Here is a 17,412-nt window from a genome sequence, read left to right as displayed (position 1 = left end):
GTCTAAATAAAGATAGCAGGACCCTAAACCTTCCAGTGTACAAACGCCTAAATAAAGATAGCAGGACCCTAAACCTTCCAGTGTACAAACGCCTAAATAAAGATAGCAGGACCCTCACTCTTCCAGTGTACAAACGTCTAAATAAAGATAGCAGGACCCTCACTCTTCCAGTGTACAAACGTCTAAATAAAGATAGCAAGACGGACCCTCAACCTTCCAGTGTACAAACGTCTAAATAAAGATAGCAGGACCCTCAACCTTCCAGTGTACAAACGTCTAAATAAAGATAGCAGGACCCTCACTCTTCCAGTGTACAAACGTCTAAATAACAATAGCAGGACAGACCCTCACCATTCCAGTGTTACTTACCTCCACAGTTGAAAATTTTCCGTACTGAAGTTGTGGTCAAAATTTCCCTTCGGCGGAGATAATCAGCCAACTGTCCTCCTATTGGGACCACTAATGTCATTAGGAGGTGAGGAAGGGCTCCTAGTACTCCAGACTAAAAGACATAAAAAATAGACCTATATACATAGCATTTTTAGAACAATATGTGGCTAGAATAAGTCACCAAACATTAAACAGACACTAAAATAAAAAATAGCACGATATTTCACGTAAAATTAATAACCATACAAAATTATAACCTCTTCAGGGTTCTACTCCAGCTAACAGTTGTACCGTTAACAATTAGACAACCCTCCCTTACTGGATTGACACGACTCAAAGGAGATAGGACAAGTAATACACGCAAGGTTTATTTTATATTCTTAGTATATCTACAATATTCAAATAAACTTAAAAGTAAAGATTCTAGTTTTTGTTAAATTTCACCGTAAAGGTGACAAATTGAGAAATCCTCGATCAAAAGGTAAGTTGTTACAACCCAATACAAACGAAATCAACTTTTGATTTCAACGCATTTAAAAGTACTTACAGTAGTTTCTACGATACACTCGACTTTTGATTAATAAGGCCTACACATCATAGCGATTGTTGTACTGTGTTTGTTGTGTCCCGGTCAGCCTGATGAGTTCTGGATTGAGCGAAACGCGTCGTCGGCAACGGATATGGCAAATATAGTGTGATTGGAATACTATTCTTATACACTCTTTTAATTCTTGAAAATCCTTAAGATTAAGAACGTAATATTTTAAAATATAATCGGTCTAATACGAAAATCTTGTGACAAGTACAATTGTAAAAGTATATTTTTGTTTTCATCGAGAATTAGTCATAATTAACCTGTTCTCCAGAAACACTGTGTTTTCAAGAATCCTTTAACTCCAGAAGTGACAAAATATTATAAACATACAAACCATCAAATAAACATATGGCTTTACCCACCTTGTCTATTTCAAAGTGTAAGATTTCCTTGAAGTACATATATGGCTTTACCCACCTTGTCTATTTCAAAGTGAAAGACTTCCTTGAAGTACATATACGGCTTTACCCACCTTTTCTATTTTAAAGTGAAAGACTTCCTTGAAGTACATATACGGCTTTACCCACCTTGTCTATTTTAAAGTGAAAGACTTCCTTGAAGTACATATACGGCTTTACCCACCTTGTCTATTTTAAAGTGAAAGACTTCCTTGAAGTACATATACGGCTTTACTCACCTTGTCTATTTCAAAGTGGAAGACTTCCTTGAAGTACATATACGGCTTTACCCACCTTGTCTATTTCAAAGTGGAAGACTTCTTTGAAGTACTTATACGGCTTTACCCACCTTGTCTATTTCAAAGTGGAAGACTTCCTTGAAGTACATATACGGCTTTACCCACCTTGTCTATTTCAAAGTGTAAGACTTCCTTGAAGTACATATACGGCTTTACCCACCTTGTCTATTTCAAAGTGGAAGACTTCCTTGAAGTACATGGGTTGAGAGATCAGTAAAAGGTAGAAGCTCCAGCTCCTAGCAAAGTTGGCCACTATGATAGCGTACACAGGCATTGAAGTAAAGATTGCTTTCCATGGCGTGGTTTTCAGCTGCAATGATATGGCAAACAACGTAATTAGAAATAAATGAGTTATAGCCACTATGATAGCGTACACAGGCATTGAAGTAAAGATTGCTTTCCATGGCGTGGTTTTCAGCTGCAATGATATGGCAAACAACGTAATTAGAAAAAAATGAGTTATGGCCAAACTTTTTCATCTTAGTGAATGAGGACGTTAGAATACTCAATGGAAAGATTACATTCGTTAGTCTAAAGATGTACTGATTGTAACTGACATATAAGGAAATTATTTGAGCCATTTCGAATTTGATGACCCCCAATGGCTCAGCGGTAAGTTTGAGGGTTCACACCTCTAAAAACCGGGTTTCGATAATCGTGGGGGACACCGCACAGATTGCGTAGCTTAACAATGAACAAACATAAGCAAGGTGATAAATATTTTGAAATATGTTTCGAAATTGTTTCACGAACTATGTGAAATAGAGTAGCAACGATACAAGTGCTTTATTTAAGTTATTCAACATTAATTTGACTATATAATGAATTACAGGATAAAGATTCTTTACTGCTGATCCAATTACTTGTTTTTATTGTCAAATTGGCCTTTTAGTGAATTTTATTTTTGTAGATGGCGCACATTTTCATTATTCTGAAATTTTTAAACAAATAAAGAAATATTGTAATTTCTAAGCATCTCAGAAACAGTGATGTTCTTAGTGGATTCAACTCTTTACCGGACAGACATTTCTAGTTGGGGAAGGAAGAGTTCCCAGAACCTATATTATTGCAATAAGCCAAAGTTAAGCCTTCTATAAGCGTACAATTCTTTACTGCGTTTTACAAACAAGCAATTTTAATTCTTAAAGTAAGAATTCCCGTAAGAGAACGGATCGCACTACTCTAAAGGTACGCTTTTCAGAACAGAATAAATTGTTTATTTTTCGTTGTTTCTGCTGTTTGTTTTTTCTAGTTGATAAGCGATTTTATTTTTTTTCATTTGTGAACCTCTGGGGTAAAGATAGTTAAGATAAATCTCTCAACTTGTTTTCTCTTGAAAAATAAGAATAGTTTGTTTATTTGTTATTAAACACAAAGCTGCACAATGGAATATCTGTGCTCTGCCCACTACGGGTATTGAAACCCGGTTTCTAGCGTTGTAAGTCCGCAAATATACCGCTGTGTCACTGAAGGGCAAAAGGAAGAGTTGAGATGCTTAAGATTATAAAAAAGCCCCCCAGTGACACAGCGGTATGACTGCGGACTTACAACGCTAGAAACCGGGTTTCGATACCCGTGGTGGGCAGAGCACAGATAGCCCTTGTGTAGCTTTGTGCATAATTTAAAAAAACAGATTGTAAAGGGAATTGATAGTGTTGATGTATCATCTTTTTTTCAGTGAGAATAGCAGGACTAGAGGACACATGTATAAATTTTGGCAAGGTAGGAATCATCTTCAACTAAGACAGTTTTATTTTTCTAACATGGTGGTTGGCCTTTGGAATGGGTTGCCTTCAAATGTTGTAGAGGCAGTAAATTTAAGTGAGTTTAAGAGAAAACTTAATAAGTATATGAATGATAAGGGCTGGATTGAAGATGTTTTTAAAATTTATTTATTGATATTTTTAGTTTATTTAGAGGATGGAACAACCGAGATGGACCAATAGGTCCCATGTAGTCCCAAAATTTTATGCTATGTTAAATTTATTTTAAAACATTTTTTGACAAATTAATAGTATTTATTCTTTTACATACAGAAACTAGTTGTTTTCGAATACGATTTTCTAATTCAACTTGTGCAGAATTTAGAAAATTCGCGCTTATTCCCTTGATTCTATCGCTGGTCTTATATTCAAAGTTATTTTGAATTTTTTTTTTTTTAATTTCACAAGTATCACTTATGGCTTTTGGCCGAATAAAGACAACAACAACAACAAAAAAAAAAGATAGAACAAAACTTCCTTCTAAGGTTACTCTTTTCAACTTCTTGATTGGACTGTTAATAAATACTTACTGTCATAACCTGCTTTCTATACTTACTGTCATAACCTGCTTTCTAATCAACCATTTTATCATCACGAAATCTTTATATGACCTTTACTAGCGAGATGCTTTATCAATCAGATCAATTTACCATTTCTTCAGAGTTTCATCCAATATTGGTCATCAGAGGGAGCTGGCAATGATATCAGTTTTCCAGTTTATCTAAACTCACGTTCATTGTTTGTCAACAGAAGTAGTTTTTCTTATCAGTTTGCCAGCTTCTGTAATCTTATATCGAGTATTTGTCACAAGAGGGAGCTAGCATTCATATCAATTTTCCAGTTTACCTAAACCCACGTTTAATATTTGTCAACAGAAGTAGTTTTTCTGATTATTTTGCCAGCTTATGTAATCTTATATCGAGTATTCGTCACCAGAGGGAGCTAGCATTCATATAAATTTTTCCAGTTTTTTTAAACTTAATATTGTGGATGCAAATATGAGCTTCTACACTCATAACGTTTTAATAAGTTTCAATAGTATTTTATGATATGTTTTTATAACTATTTCGTTTGATAACCACATATTCAGAAATTTAGTATATATCATCTGACTATTCATTTAAGAAAGACCCTGCAGAAAATATGCAAATTTGTTGAGTTATAATTAAAGCTTGAAACAGTCGTAGCTGAAATAATTACTAATTTCAGTGTAGAGTAAATCTTATTTAGGCATATTCGGATAATGTTTTTTAATTTCCATGCATTTCTGCATGCAGTCATGACATTCTTGTGAACTGGATCGAAAGATCGTAACCGTGCTAATCCTTTTTTTTTAACAGAGGTAAATGTTTCGTACTACAACTCAAGTGTCAAGCTAACGTGTATGTGTTTCTGTATGGACCTTCTACGAAGGTAGCCTATTCGAACAGGTGATGAAAACACCTAAGAAAACTCATTTCGAATGATTTGGATTATGTGTGTAGATAATTAACTGACGTTTGTATCTTAATGACTTATGGGATACCACACGAAGACTTTTGCCGACTATAGAAGTGGGGATAACCACATACTTCGTCCTCTCAATTCCAGCAGCCAGACGGAATCACAACAGAACTTGTAAGCTGTCCACTGGGTATAATAAGATATATAACACACTATTGTGAATAACAAATTTTATTTAACTTGTTCATCTGAGTATTTGTGCTTTCCTTGATGTGCTTTTTTTTTTGAAAAATTATTTTGAACAGCATTTCCGAAATCTGTGTTTTGCGGATACTTTGAACTTATCTGTTGGGTATCAATATACGTGAATATCACAGCCTAGTCCAAAAGTAACATGTTGTAATGTGGTAATTTGGGTAGTGAAAAGTGCTTTACTAGCAAAGGCTAGAGGGTTAATCTTTTAACTCTGTTTGTAAACCACTTGCTGCTTGTAATGCGAGCGATTCCAGGCTCGAATCCTGTTCATGGCATATAAAAAAATTGGATTACCACATGCCCAACTAGTAGTGGTCTTACGAACTTGAGATAAGGACCGAGGATCTGACTTGTTTGTGAGAAGGGAAAATGTGATAACTTGAATCGTTAAAAAAAAAAGTGCCTTACTAGCAACCGTTAGTGGGTTTACCCTTTCGCTCAGTTGGTAAAGCACTTACTCTTAGTGTTAATATTAACCCAAACCAACTTAATCTTGCTCCTTTCAACTATTTAGGGGTGAAAACGTTTATCATATTTCTTGTATGCGCAATCATTATTTTTCCTTATCTCAGACAAAAAAAAATTGTTATTTTCGTATATAAGTCATCAATGACACAACATATCACTCACTCACTCACTGTTACGGTTGTAAAGAATGAACTTACAGTAAAAGGGCATTGACCAACAGCATCGCCTAAGCTGTGTTCGATATAGATGAGTTCTTCTTGAGTTATAGTTGGATGTTTCGAAGGCTTCTCAAATGACTGCCACATCCAGAAAATGTACCATATCAATCCGCAAGCACCTGTAGTTACGATGAAATAAAATAATTTAAAAAACAACAACATTTAACACAGAAATTACATTGTGGAAATATTCGAAAATAGCACACAACGAACGGTTTGGTTTGTTTGTTTTCAATTTCGCGCAAAGCTACACGAGAGCCATCTGCGCTAGCCGTCCCTAATTTAGCAGTGTAAGACTAGAGGGAAGGCAGCCAGTCATCACCACCCACCGCCAACTCTTGGGCTACTATTTTACCAACGAATAGTGGGATTGATCGTCACATTATAACGCCCCAACAGCTGAAAGGGCGAGCATGTTTGGTGGGACGGGAATTCGTACCCGCGATCCTCAGATTGCGAGTCGAGCGCGCTAACCACCTGGCCATGCCGGGCCCACAATGAAGGGGAACATAAAATTAAGCGTATGTATAACGCCATGTTTTGAAAAATATCGATTGGCTAGATGTATCTCAAAAATGCATATACGTATCATAACAAGTAAGTAACTTTATTAACTATATCCGCAGCCCATCAAGAGGGGAACTTGTACATTATAATGTAAGTTATGTGGTTCATAATGAACACTATTCGCCACTGCTAGCTGTTTACCATAAAGACAGATGGTAAGTAGAGAAGTGTAATGTTTGTAAAATATATTTCATACATTAATCAGTGTACAGAGGACTTTTCTCATTTTAAAACTGAATTAAAAACTTGTCTAAGCTGGTAACAATTTACTAGTTCACGAGGTTAAGAATTTAAGATAACACGTACAGTATCTTATCGAAACTCTTTATAATCTTTAGAGATAAGTTTTGTATTAATTGTGATAATAATCATTTTGTTGCCATGCTCAACTTTTGTGTAACAAACGCCGATCAAATGAAAGGAAGACGTAAAAATAAGATCTCGATTTTAAAATGTTATGTTTTTAAATTAGCATATTTGATTAAGAGTAAATAGAAGCATAAATTATCATTAACTATAAAAGGCTTATTCCCTTTGTCACTCTGTCGAGAACGCTTTCACGCTTATATTTTTGGCAGTGTTCAACAATATACATCGTCGCTAAATAAAAAAAAAGCTATTACCTGATTGTTCTTCGGCCAACTATAGTGTTTATGTTGAATGTCTAATATTCATGTTGATTTGTTAGAAAGGTTTTTATTCTTAACTTTGTTTAACGTAAACTGGAGTTTATTGTGAGACATTTCTATAAATGTAAATAAAATCACGACTGTCATGATATAAAAGACTGTTTAGTTTAGATATTATTGATGAATATATTTTGTGAGTGAATATTTTATCATTGTTTAGTTTTTGTTATCATAAGAGTTAAAATCAGACGATTGTAGGAAGTAATGTTTATAATTAATTGATGTTGAGACTATCGAACGTCGTATGCAATACATTGACGTCGAGAATATAGAGATATTTAGAAGGCCAGACGATTAAGTGATAAAGATATAAATAATGTGAGACGAGCGTAAAACAGTAGACAGACAATAACGGAAGAGAATAAGGTTACGGGCAATGAAAAGTTCGGCGTGAAGTTAACTATCGTAGAAGTGATAGGCCTAACGACTGACATAGGCTTAACATTTAATATGTTAGAGTAAGACTAACAGTAGAAAAGGAGATAAGAAGAAGAATTACTCCGTCAAAGCCTGGGTACACTTTGACAAAAGGAACAGAGGATATTTAGAAGAAAGACCATCAAACAATTACGATAACTCGCGCCACGATTGTAAGTGAATCACGCCATCAACAATGTAGTATATCTTTATAATATTAAGAAATATAAGTAAAAGCCTTTTACTTTGACAATCGGTGAAATAATTATATTTTAAATTCTGACAACAGCCTATATCTCCAGAATGTAACTTTATTAGCTCAATATTTTATTATTACAGCTTTGTCGATACCCTACAAGTTCACTAATACAGATAAATCTAAATCATAGAATTTAACTAAAACGGATTTGTGTGTACCTCCAAAATACAAATATTTAAATTTAAAACGACAATATGCTACAGTGCATACAAACGACAATGTGCCACAATGTATACACACAATAATATGCTACAGTGCATACAAATCATAATGTGCTACAATGTACACAAACGACAATATTCTACAGTGTATACAAACAACAATATTCTACAGTGTATACAAACAACAATATGCTACAGTGCATACAAACGACAATGTGCCACAATGTATACAAACAATAATATGCTACAGTGCATACAAATCATAATGTGCTACAATGTACACAAACGACAATATTCTACAGTGTATACAAACAACAATGTGCTACAGTGTACACAAACAACAATGTGCTACAGTGTATACAAACAATAATATACAAAGACTACAGCAATATATTTGATTTCTTATCGTGTTCAATGAAAGCACTAATGAAAAGAAATGAAACATTACAAGTGCTATTGTTTGATGTATTTTGCATTCACTAAACCCCACACTTTTACGAAATACATAAGCACTTGTTAAATCAAGATAGTTTGAAAATATTTTAAACTATGCTTTCTAAACATTGTGTATGATAATGCCACTTGTTTAGTTTATGATTAGCATTCGGTTTATCAAAAACTTACAATTATTAACCACAAAAATGTGTTCATGATGGCTTATAGAAGAGTGGCTGGATGGAAGAAAGCAGAGGGTTGTTACGAATGGAGTTCAGTCAAACTGGATTAATGTCACAAGTGTAGTATCTTAGGGCTCAGTGTTAGGAACTTTGCTCTTCGTGATTTACATCAATGACATAGATGAAGGAATAGTCAATATATTACTTACATTTTCAAATGATATTAAGGTCTTGGGTGTTGCTAGCTGTGAGGAGGTTGCTGCTGATTTACAAAAGGATTTAGATCATTTAGTGAGTTGGGCAAACAAATGACAGATGGGTTTTAATTATAATAAATGCAAGATATTGCAAGTGGATTATCCATAATTTGAATTATAAGTATAATTTGGATGGGAATAACCTTAATAGTGTCATGAAAGAAAGGGCTTATGGTGTAATAGTTTACCACTCTCTAAAGCCATCCAAGCAGTGTGCTGTTGCTAGTGGTAGGGCAAACAGTATTTTAGGTAGTTTCTACAAAAATATTAAATACAAGTCTAAAGAAGTTATACTTTCATTGTACAGATAACTGGTTAGGCCACATTTGGAATATTGTGTTCAGTCTTGGGCTCTTTACCTTAGGAAGGACAATGAATTGTTGGAAAGGATTCAGAGAAGTGTTACTAGAATGGTGCCTGGAATGGAGGGGTTGTCATACGACGAGAGGCTGAATCTCTCAAATTGTTTACTCTTGAAAAAAGAAGAGTTGGGGGGGGGGATCTGATTGAGGTGTTTAAGATTGTAAAGGGAATTGATAGTGTTAATGCATCATCTTTTTTATATTCAACAATGAGAATAGTAGGACTAGGGGACACAAATATAAATTTTGGCAAGGTGGCAGTCATCTTCAGTAAGACAGTTTCATTTTTCTAACAGGGTGGTTGGTCTTTGGAATAGGTTGCCTTCAGATGTTGTAGAGGCAGTAAATTTAAGTTTTATAAGTATATGAATGATAAGGGCTGGGTTTAACATTTTTTTATTTTATTTTTTAATCATTTAAATTTAGTTTTGAGGACGGAACAGCCGAGATGAACTAATAGATCCCATGTTGTCCCAAAAGTTTATGTTATGTTATATCCAATCGTTTTCATGAAGGCTCACATATATCTAATCCACATATTGTAGCGATTTATAGCGATTATTTATTTAAAAAACATTTCCAGTTACGTGTATCACATTTCTTTCTATAGTATATGATTAGTAATACAAAAATAGATATAGAACCAGATAAAGAAGCCTATACAAAACTTACCGTAGAAATAAAAACATGCCTGCCATCCTATGTAATCAGTTAACATTCCTGATAGAGGCATTCCCATCACAGCTCCAGCATAAGAACCTGCAAATTATCAGACAGTTTACATTACTTCATTCATCAACAGCTTTTATAATGTAAAATATAAGATGTTTCCATGATGTGTGCGTGTAACGTATACGTCTCTGTATAGAAACTTGAAACCTTTTATGTGTGTGTATATATATATATATTGAAAGTCAGTAGCATAAAATGCCTTATTTGTTTTAACATGTATATGCCTCGAGTCTTAAGACTGAAAGGTGATATATCGGATGAGAGAGGAAGACAGATTTTGGTTTCCAGTGACGTATGTTTGTTGCTAATATAAAAAGTGATTAAACATGTACGTTGACTAGTGTTAGTGTTTATATGATTTATGCCATCCCCCATCCTCACCCCCGCTGACTCAACGGCAAGTCTGGAAGCTTATAACTCTAAAAATCGAGTTTAGATACCTGTGGTGGGCAGAACACGGATAACTCATTGTGTAGCTTTGTGTTAAAAACAAATAAAGTTTATACTGTATACAGTTACGAAAGAGCATTGTTGATTGGTGTAATATTCCACGTATATATATATATATCTCACGTATTTGGGGAGTAAACAATGTGGTTTAATGTAATACTTTATATACACCTAACATTCTTGTGAATAATTACAATTCCCCTATTTGATGTTAAACATTAATACATTTGGTGTTAAACATTAATACACAACACAAATTTTAAACTGTACTTACCACAAAACGCTAGTGTAGCAAGACGGCTACGTTCCAGAGGCGGCGCCCAATGTCGCCAGATACCATGGCAAGCTGGGTATGTGACCCCCTACAGACGATATATATATATATATATATAAAAGTTGTCCAACTTCAACATTAAATTTCTTTCTTTGACACTAATATCAGAATCAGACTAACGTACTGTTATGCATAAGGCAAGAACATATTACAAGACAACCCTAGCCTAACTTAGTCTGATCTGGGTTGTGTTGCTATTCGCGACCTGGGAGGGTCAAATGCTATCTAGACATCTTCCTCCTTCAGGACACAAAAACTGATTCTACTTCCCACTTCAGGGCCACGTCCACGAATGTTACACGTGATATTCACTGATGAATGTTACACGTATAACATTTAGTGATATTCACTGATTCACTTAGTTTGATTGCGTTATAGTCCACAAACAATTCACTGGTTAACGTCACTTATCACTAGGTTAAGGTATCAAACGCGTATTTTACATGAATGCACTATAAATACACACATGACATCAAAATCAAGGTGTTGTGTAAGCTGAGTTGACGAGAGGGAAGCAAGGGGGCAGCTGCCCCGGGGTCCTGCAGTGGGGTATTCCAAAGCTCACTATAAATGCATACTACTTAATGAGCTAAAATGGCTACTGCTTTTTCGCGGATTCATAAATAAATTTGTCAGGTAAATTTCTTTTATGAAAAATCAGCAAAATTTAATAAATAGAATGAAAAAAAGGGGGACCGAGGATATTATTGACCCCGGGGACTGGATAGTTTTATTTCGTACTTTAGTGAGTTCATGAACTGTTGTAATATGTACGAAATGTTTTGATACTCACTGACCAATTAAAAAATTCTGCATTTGTGGGCGAGTTGACTGGTGTTTTGGATATATGTGGGTGCATGATATTCTGCGTTTCAATATTCATTTGTTTGGTTGTTGGGTTCGTTTGTTGTTTTGTTAACCTAATCTAACTTCTTCAAAGATGTTTCATTCAGACTAAACGCGTTGTGCCATCTGAAGGAAAAAATACAAAGGAAAATCAGTAAGCTTGACAGAAAACAATAAAGAAAGAATGTCTTTGAACCAACTAGAACTTTATATCACTATCGTTGTTCAATAAAAAAAAGGGAGAAAATTTCTACGATTATTTATTCGACTGTCGACATTAAATTCATCGTACGAAGTGCATCGTATGTACAAAAGAAAACAGTGTTTACACATCGACGGTCGGTGTTCTGGCCAGTGTTTACACATCGACGGTCTGTGTTCTAGCCTAGAGGTGAGAAACAAGTCTTTTAAAATCCAAGCAGACCTGATGTGTCTTGCCTTATCAATTCACTTTTTACGTTAGGCTTATTTTATGTGTAACTTTGGCAAACGTTTAGGCTTAACCAGTGGAGGGTAAGTATTAAAATTGCTGAGGTACTGATGATTATTTAGAGTAGCCTGCTCTAATATCGGCATAGACACAAACTTTTCTAGAACAATCAGGAAACTTCATAAGAGAAACGGGTATGGAAACTTGAGTTTCGCGCTTCACAACAAATCGTGACATAATTACTTTTCTTAAGATTATGCAGTATGATTTATGATACATATTGTACATTTATTATCCAAAATCGCCTCTAAATAAGGTCATACTGTCCATCGTCTTTCCAGACCACACGCTAAAATAACTTGTTTGTTTATTTTCGGATATTTGCGCAATTCTACTCCAGAGCTATCACCGGTAACTGTTTCTAGTTTTGAACAAATAGACTAGAGGGAAGGCAGCTAGTCAACAACATTCACTGCCACCTCTATGACTAGTCAACAACATTCACTGCCACCTCTATGACTAGTCAACAGCATTCACTGCCACCTCTATGACTAGTCAACAGCATTCACTGCCACCTCTATGACTAGTCAACAACATTCACTGCCACCTCTATGACTAGTCAACAACATTCACTGCCACCTCTATGACTAGTCAACAACATTCACTACCACCTCTATGACTAGTCAACAGCATTCACTGCCACCTCTATGGCTAGTCATCAACATTTATTGCCACCTCTATGACTAGTCAACTATTTCGTTTACTGTGAATAATAAAAAATTATACAAAGTACACATATATATTCCAAAGAAATAACTTAAACTTTACGTTTCAGACAGAGATTTTTTTTAAACTTCAAGATTTTGTCGTATTTTCCATTATTACTTGAAAGGCTTAGATCAACACAACGCGAAATATTATCAGTCAAATATATGTCTTTGAAATGTACAACCAGAATCCCTTTCATTATCTCATTAACTGTTTTGGAGCTAATGATTGATGCAATACGTAGCTGGCCATTAGTACAAATCGTTCACGAAGTGAGTATCGTTTGTTTCTAACTTTCAGGGCTCTATAACTTCATTTAAAATTCTAAAATACACAAACCCGTATAATGGCGTTGTGCTACAACTGTATTACGCGTGGGGAACTCTATGTATAAAGGAGACACGTAAATTACGCAACACAGTCGTGGTGTAAGCTATGAGTCAGACCTATTACGCTGTACATTCAATTCGCTACTGATCGACATTTTGACAAATATCTAAGATACGCTTTTAAAGTTTTACAAACTAATTTCCTGAATTAGAAGGTGCATAACAAGGCATTGTATTGTAATTGTGTAGATTAAATGTATATTTAATCTATTTATTCTTTTTATTGTCCTTATTTAGCTTTCATAAAGAGGACCGGCATAGCCGGGTGGTTAGGGCGCTAACTCGAAATCTGAGGGACGCGGGTTCGAGTCCCAGTTATTATAATGTTACGGTCAATCCCACTATTCGTTGGTAAAATAGTAGCCCAAGAGTTGGCGGTGAGTGGTGATGACTAGCTGCCTTTCCTCTAGTCTTACACTGCTAAAGTAGGGACAGATAGCCCTCGTGTAGCTTTGCGCGAAATTTAAAACAAACAAACAATAAAATGTTATTACCCGTAATTGATCGGGCAAATTTTTTTGAGGAACATTTTTTTTTATTTCACCCTCAGTAAAATTTAACTTCTTATTGCTAATCTTCAAACACTTTCATGTAGAGATGCTTGTCGCCGAGTGTTAACAATGCGAGGAAGAAAAAAAAATGCTTAGTTTATGGTTTAATTCTAAGTAACAGTAAAATTTAACTTCTTATTGCTAATCTTCAAACACTTTCATGTAGAGATGCTTGTCGCCGAGTGTTAACAATGCGGGGAAGAAAAAAAAATGCTTAGTTTATGGTTTAATTCTAAGTATAAGATGCCAATATTCCAATAAAATGTTTTATGAATATTACGAGTTCATATCCTCCCTTGTTTAAAATTTCACGACTTACATTACGACTGGAAGTGGAAATAGTTTAGTTTGTTTTGAATTTCGCGCAAAGCAGCACGAGGGTTATCTGCGCTAGCCGTCCCCAAATTAGCAGTGATAGACTATAGGAAAAGGCTGCTAGTCTGTTTTTTTTTTTTATTTTAATATGCACAAAGCTACATCACGGGTATCGAAACCCGGTTTCTAGCGTTGTAAGTTCACAGACATACTGCTGTGCCACTGGAGGGCTGGCTGCTAGTGAACACCACCCACCGCCAACTCTTCGGCTACTCTTTTACCAACGATTACTTGGACTGACCGTCACATTGTAACGCCCTCACAACGGAAAGGGCGAGCATGTTCTTTGACGCGAGATTGGATTGTTTATTTGTAATAAGTACAATCCCACTATTCGTTGGTAAAAGAGTAGCCCAAGAGTTGGCGGTGGGTGGTTACGACTAGCTGCCTTCCCTCTAGTCTTACCCTGCTAAATTAGGGACAGCTAGCGCAGATATCCCTCGTGTAGCTTTGCGCGAAATTCAAAACTAACAAACATTCCTACTTATAAACATTAGAATCATTTTTTTCTTTCAGTTTGCTACCCTCGCTGTTAACGATGTTTTCGACCATAATCCCAACAATATCTCACGATGTTCGGCCAGCTTAGGAGATTTAGGTTAGTCCATAACGATCTGTATAATGAAGGTATAATAACGATTAATGCAAGTAACAATAAGTAAATAATATAACTAAGCTGAAATAAATATATACTACCTTCTAGATATAATTCCTAAACTTATCATATCATATTTTACAATTTGATTTGATTCGTTAAAAAGAATTCACATTGTTGTTGTTGTTTTTATTTTAAACAGAGTTTCGGACTTTTATTGTCACAGAAATGGCTTTCGGAATTATCAAATAATTCTTTTATATGATAAAGTCATAAATTATAAGAACACGCAAATTATGAAAATAAATAACTTTCCAGAGAAACGTTATTTTTTGTATTAGTATTTAAACTGAAAATTTCCATTCAAATTGCTCCCTTTGTATGAGTAATATAATGGCATAAATTCATTATTTTCTACGTTTACTGTACAATGTGATTGTGGAGCTTCGGTAGTTACCATGGTAACAACGACGTGTTTCCGCTGACTCACGGTCGTGTTAGTCGAGCGTGTAGTTGTGACGCACGCTAGGATGGAACATTTCCGGTCATTCAAAATTGAATACATTCGTGTCTGTTTACTTAGTGTTCACAGAAAGGACCAATATTAATAGAAATATATCATTGGAGATTCATCTCACTTTAGCGCTTCAAGTTGACAGCAAATAATGCCTTTTCCTGCAGCGAACAAAATCTAAACTCGAATAGTAAGAAACATTTGAAAGGTTTACACGCAAAAAGTTAAGGCACGTGATCTATGTGTTGTTAGGCGTAAGACTAGATCTATGCGTATCTAAGATAACAACGGTAAATAGTTTGAAAAAATACCGACAAACATGTCTGAACAAAAACTGTTTTATAAACACACACACACACACATAAAACTACAAACTATGATTAGAGAAAATAGTAAAACCATAAAGATCTAATCAGATATACAACCAGAGAATTCATCGGTAAATTTACAAACTTTCAGTACTAAAATCCGGGGTTCGATTACCCCCGCGGTGAATACGGCAGATAGTTCAATGAGCTTTCTTCTAAAAAAATGCCCCCCCCCCCCAGTGGCACAGCGGTATGTCTGCGAACTTACAACGCTATAATCCGGGTTTCGATACCCGTGGCGGGCAGAGCACAGATAGCCCATTGTGTAGCTTTGTGCTTAACTTCAAACAAACAAACTAAAACAAACAGCTTCTGTATACATATATATTTATTGGTTGGAAATAATAATTAACCAAGCTCACCCTATTTCTTCATGTTATTGATTTTCATGCTCATATACATAATTAGTATTCCTATCATCGTCACATTTTATTTACATTTATTCACAACTGTTGAGTAAATACAGTTTTAATAAACCTCATTTTAAAACCTTGGATTCCGTTTCGAAATCACACGTACACGGTGACAATAATAATCGCTAAATTTCACGCGAATACATATGTCTTATAACATAGATTATACAAAACTTTTATCTTGATTTATCAGTAATATTTCATAATTATTTACGTGAAAAACATAAGGAATATAACGTGTGAAATATGGCAAGGAATATAACGTGTGAAGTATGGCAACTTTTATAAAAGTTCTATGATAGTAACTGAAATAAAAGAACTTTAAAACCTCGGTCCTTTACCTGCAAAACATTGGTACGTGAGTACTGAATACACCCAACTTTAAGAATACACGAACACGTGTAACATCCCAATCGGACCACATAAATGTTCAGTAGGCGGCGTACACTGAGCACCGAAAAACTCAGCACAACAATATGAATCCACCATCTCATCCCGAAAAAAACGTAACAACAATCTGAATCCACCATCTCAGCCCGAGAAAACCAGTACAACAATATCAATCCACCATCTCAAACAAAAACTCAACACAACAATATGAATCTATCATTTCAAACCAAAAAACTCAGCACAACAATATGAATCTACCATCTCAAACCGAAAAATCCAGCATAAAAATATGAATCCACCATCTCAAACCGAAAAACCCAGCATAACAATATGAATCCACCAGTTCAACTGATCCAATGTCGTAGATTGAAGTAATTGATCGCACTTATTTAATTAACTGAATCAGTAGATTGTGTAATTATTAACCATTAAAAAAAGACAACATATCAACCCATACACTCCAAGTATCTCTACCTTTGTAGATCTTGTCTGTATAACTTAAGGAGTGTCTTATATCATATAACGTAATTCAGCTTCAGGAGTTTCATATACCTGTTATATTGAAGGCATTTCAGAGCTCAGGTTTGTAAAATTGAGGCTTTCTGTTTAAGCTGATTGTTCGAGACGCAATTAATAATTTTCTTCATTCTCATCTGATATTCCCAGTAAAAAAAAATTAATCAAAACAATACCAGACATAAAGTTTTAACCCCAAATATGTTCTTAATGCAAGAGGTTCGTGCTTCTTTTATTAAAAGAAACTTCCACGTTCGAAAAAATACTTTCCAAAATGAGGACAAAACTAACGAGGTGATTCCGATTTCAATCAAAGCATCTTCGCGTAAAATGGAGAACAAAACATAACTATTATGCATAGATTAGGTCAACAGTTTTGAAATTAAATTACTTGACAGACTACGTGGTGTTTCATAAACCGTCGGAAGAACCAGAGTAAGAAAATAGTACTACCACAGTTACTTTAACCTTACTTGAAGTCGAAGTATATGCAAAGAGCATTCATGAGTTAGTTTACCTATCACATGGCATGGCCAGGTGGTTAGGGAGCTCGACTCGCAATCTGCGGGTCGCGGGTTCGAAT

The 17,412-nt window shown here is 35.1% G+C and overlaps 1 protein-coding gene across 1 annotated transcript in view; it reads right to left on the bottom strand.

Moving 5' to 3' along the window:
- Window positions 1-17,412, bottom strand: part of LOC106470797 (vesicular glutamate transporter 1-like) — a gene marked incomplete at its 5' end in the record, with an annotated part of 35,463 nt that overhangs the window by 16,728 nt on the left and 1,323 nt on the right. Inside the window, 6 exons of the mRNA XM_022399444.1 lie at window positions 370-502; window positions 1,843-2,100; window positions 5,809-5,948; window positions 9,831-9,917; window positions 10,615-10,702; window positions 16,265-16,370. Of these exons, the coding sequence (XP_022255152.1) occupies window positions 370-502; window positions 1,843-2,100; window positions 5,809-5,948; window positions 9,831-9,917; window positions 10,615-10,702; window positions 16,265-16,370 (812 nt within the window). The remainder of the gene's footprint in view (window positions 1-369; window positions 503-1,842; window positions 2,101-5,808; window positions 5,949-9,830; window positions 9,918-10,614; window positions 10,703-16,264; window positions 16,371-17,412) is intronic.

The sequence above is a fragment of the Limulus polyphemus genome, unplaced genomic scaffold (genome assembly GCF_000517525.1).
Source record: "Limulus polyphemus unplaced genomic scaffold, Limulus_polyphemus-2.1.2 Scaffold4223, whole genome shotgun sequence".
Lineage (NCBI taxonomy): Eukaryota > Metazoa > Arthropoda > Merostomata > Xiphosura > Limulidae > Limulus > Limulus polyphemus.
The sequence above is the reverse complement of the archived record's forward strand: the minus strand, read 5'-3'. Positions and strand labels throughout refer to the sequence as shown.